Here is a 2289-nt window from a genome sequence, read left to right on the forward strand (position 1 = left end):
GGGGGTGAGGTTTTGGAGTTTTGGGGAAGGGAGCGAATACTCACTTGCATCCTCTTGTTCTTGGCGACGACCACGATGGTGATGATGTTTCCGATGATGGCAAAGACGATGACTGGGACGTAGAAGAGCGTTTTCACCACAATCTCCCACACAGGCTTGTACTTGATGGGCAAAGGGTACTCCATTTTGGAGAAATCCACTGGCATATCCGCGGTGACGAAGTTACCCACATGATCGTGGGTGTAGTTGAACGTGATACCCTCAGATATGTTCGCCATATTGGCTGCTTTCAGATACCGAGTATTCTCGGGATGACGAGAGTTTACGGAGTCAACGTATAGTCTATAGCCTCTGTACGATGAGTAATATGCTTCTGGTTAAAGGTCTTCTCGTCCAAGAATTTTCACTGCCTTTTAGGGAATGGAAGTAAAGTACACGCAGTAATATTATTGAAGACAGCAACGGTGTAACGTTGTTTGAATCAGATTCTAAATTTTATTAGTGAAACTTTCACTGAGCTAGATGTGGCTTCTGGCGATCAGCTTGTGAATCTTTCTGCTTATTCCAAAATGAGATGCCCAGCAGTTTTATAAGAAATATATATGCCGAAAACTTTGTACAATATATCTTGTTAGTTGTATTCACGCGAAGCTCAGGGATGATAACCCTATTCTTGTATTTATGGCACGGCGCAGTCTGCACTTCGCTCTGAACGCCGCTATAGAAGGAGGGGGTGGTAATGGTTTTAGAAGGGGGGGGGGTAATTACAGGCGTAATGAGGAAACGAAGTATTCCGATGAGAGCAGTTAGTCGTTTTGAGCAGTGAGGGTCATTAACGTCTGCACCGACGGTAAACAACCTGCATAGATTAACTCTCAGACTCTCAGGGCCCGAGACTGCAAGGCCTCCCCCAGGGGACGTCGCAGACGCCGAACTGATGGCGAGATGGTAACCAGGAACTCGATAGGGCCCAGGCTGGTTGTAACGAGCGTAGCAGCAACGTATTGCGTTGAGCCCAAGAGGGACGGTTGCTAAGTACGTAATGAAATTACGGCCAGGTAGGCGCAGCAGCAGTGGGAAGGGGAGCGCTTCCCTCAGCTCTTCTCTGATTTATCAAGTCTGGCACAGCGGACAACGTAATCACCTTTAACTTTAACGTGTATGCAAATGCTTAATCACTTTTAGCAGTCATTGACACTGATTTATGGATTTCCAAAGCTTTTGTTACAGTGATGTAACAAAACTCCGACGTTTATGTGTCCACTGCAAGTTTTGACGACTATCCTCACTAAATTAATTAACAGATTCTTCAATTACTTTATGGGCACGGTACAATGAGGCACCCCAGCAAGTGGATAGTAGTTAAAATCCAATATTTGGACACGGCGCAGAAGCCGACTTCTAGCTCTCTACCGTTCTGTAGCGAGAACGATCAAAACTTATAGGCTGGGCAAATAAGAAACAGAAAAAGCCTTGAAGCGATTTAAGCGACGAAATTGCTCCAGGAACCTGGCTGCTCTCTGCCGCCTAATCAACTATCACAGACAGGGTAGTGCTGGGTTACAGCTTTTATTTTTAATCCCGTTTCCTTGGAGGTTTTCTTTAACTTATTTTGCACATGGCTGACCACTTGGGGCTTGGTGTGTCCAGGTGGGTAAGAAACCTGAAATGAGAAATTACGAAAGACAGTAAGTAGCCGCTCTAGCCTTTAATGAGGGTGTAAATATGTGGAGAACTATAACTGTCTCTAGAGTTTCCAGATGAAGATTGTTGGAGTGCATAACACTCTTCAGCGAAAGTGGCTCGTAATGAAAGAGCTCTAGTCAATGGAATTGGGAGGACTCAAGAGGCATCTTATGAACATAGTTGTTTAGGTCAGTGAGGTAGCTACAGTATTTCTCTTTTCCTCCTCTAGACATTTAAAACAATCTTTTTTAAATCTATGCATTCTTTCCCCCCTTTCCACTCTTCCAAATGCCCATGACAGAAATAACTCAACCATGGCTTTAGGGGAAGCAGTTGTGCAGACGCAGGTAAAGTGGGCCGTAGATATTTTCATATAGAAGGTGGGTGAGTAGGTAGATAAGACAGAAGAAGGTATGTCAGTAGGTATGACAGAATACGTCTCATTGTGTTTTACAATAATGTAAAGAACATGTGCACCATACGGTTCCAATCGTGTTCCTTTCTTTTCACCACTCTCCTTCTCCCCACTCTCTCTCTTTCATTCTCTCTCTCTCTCTCTTTCTCTCCCCCTCTCTCTTCCTATCTCTCTTTCTCTCTCTGTCT

At 44.6% G+C, this 2289-nt stretch overlaps 1 protein-coding gene across 1 annotated transcript in view; it reads right to left on the reverse strand.

Moving 5' to 3' along the window:
• LOC101856187 (substance-P receptor) overlaps positions 1 to 2289 on the reverse strand; it is a gene marked incomplete in the record, with an annotated part of 145689 nt that overhangs the window by 86926 nt on the left and 56474 nt on the right. Inside the window, 1 exon segment of the mRNA XM_013083495.2 lies at positions 45 to 1663. Coding sequence (XP_012938949.1) covers positions 45 to 278 — 234 coding nt within the window.

Source organism: Aplysia californica, unplaced genomic scaffold (genome assembly GCF_000002075.1).
Source record: "Aplysia californica isolate F4 #8 unplaced genomic scaffold, AplCal3.0 scaffold00236, whole genome shotgun sequence".
Lineage (NCBI taxonomy): Eukaryota > Metazoa > Mollusca > Gastropoda > Aplysiida > Aplysiidae > Aplysia > Aplysia californica.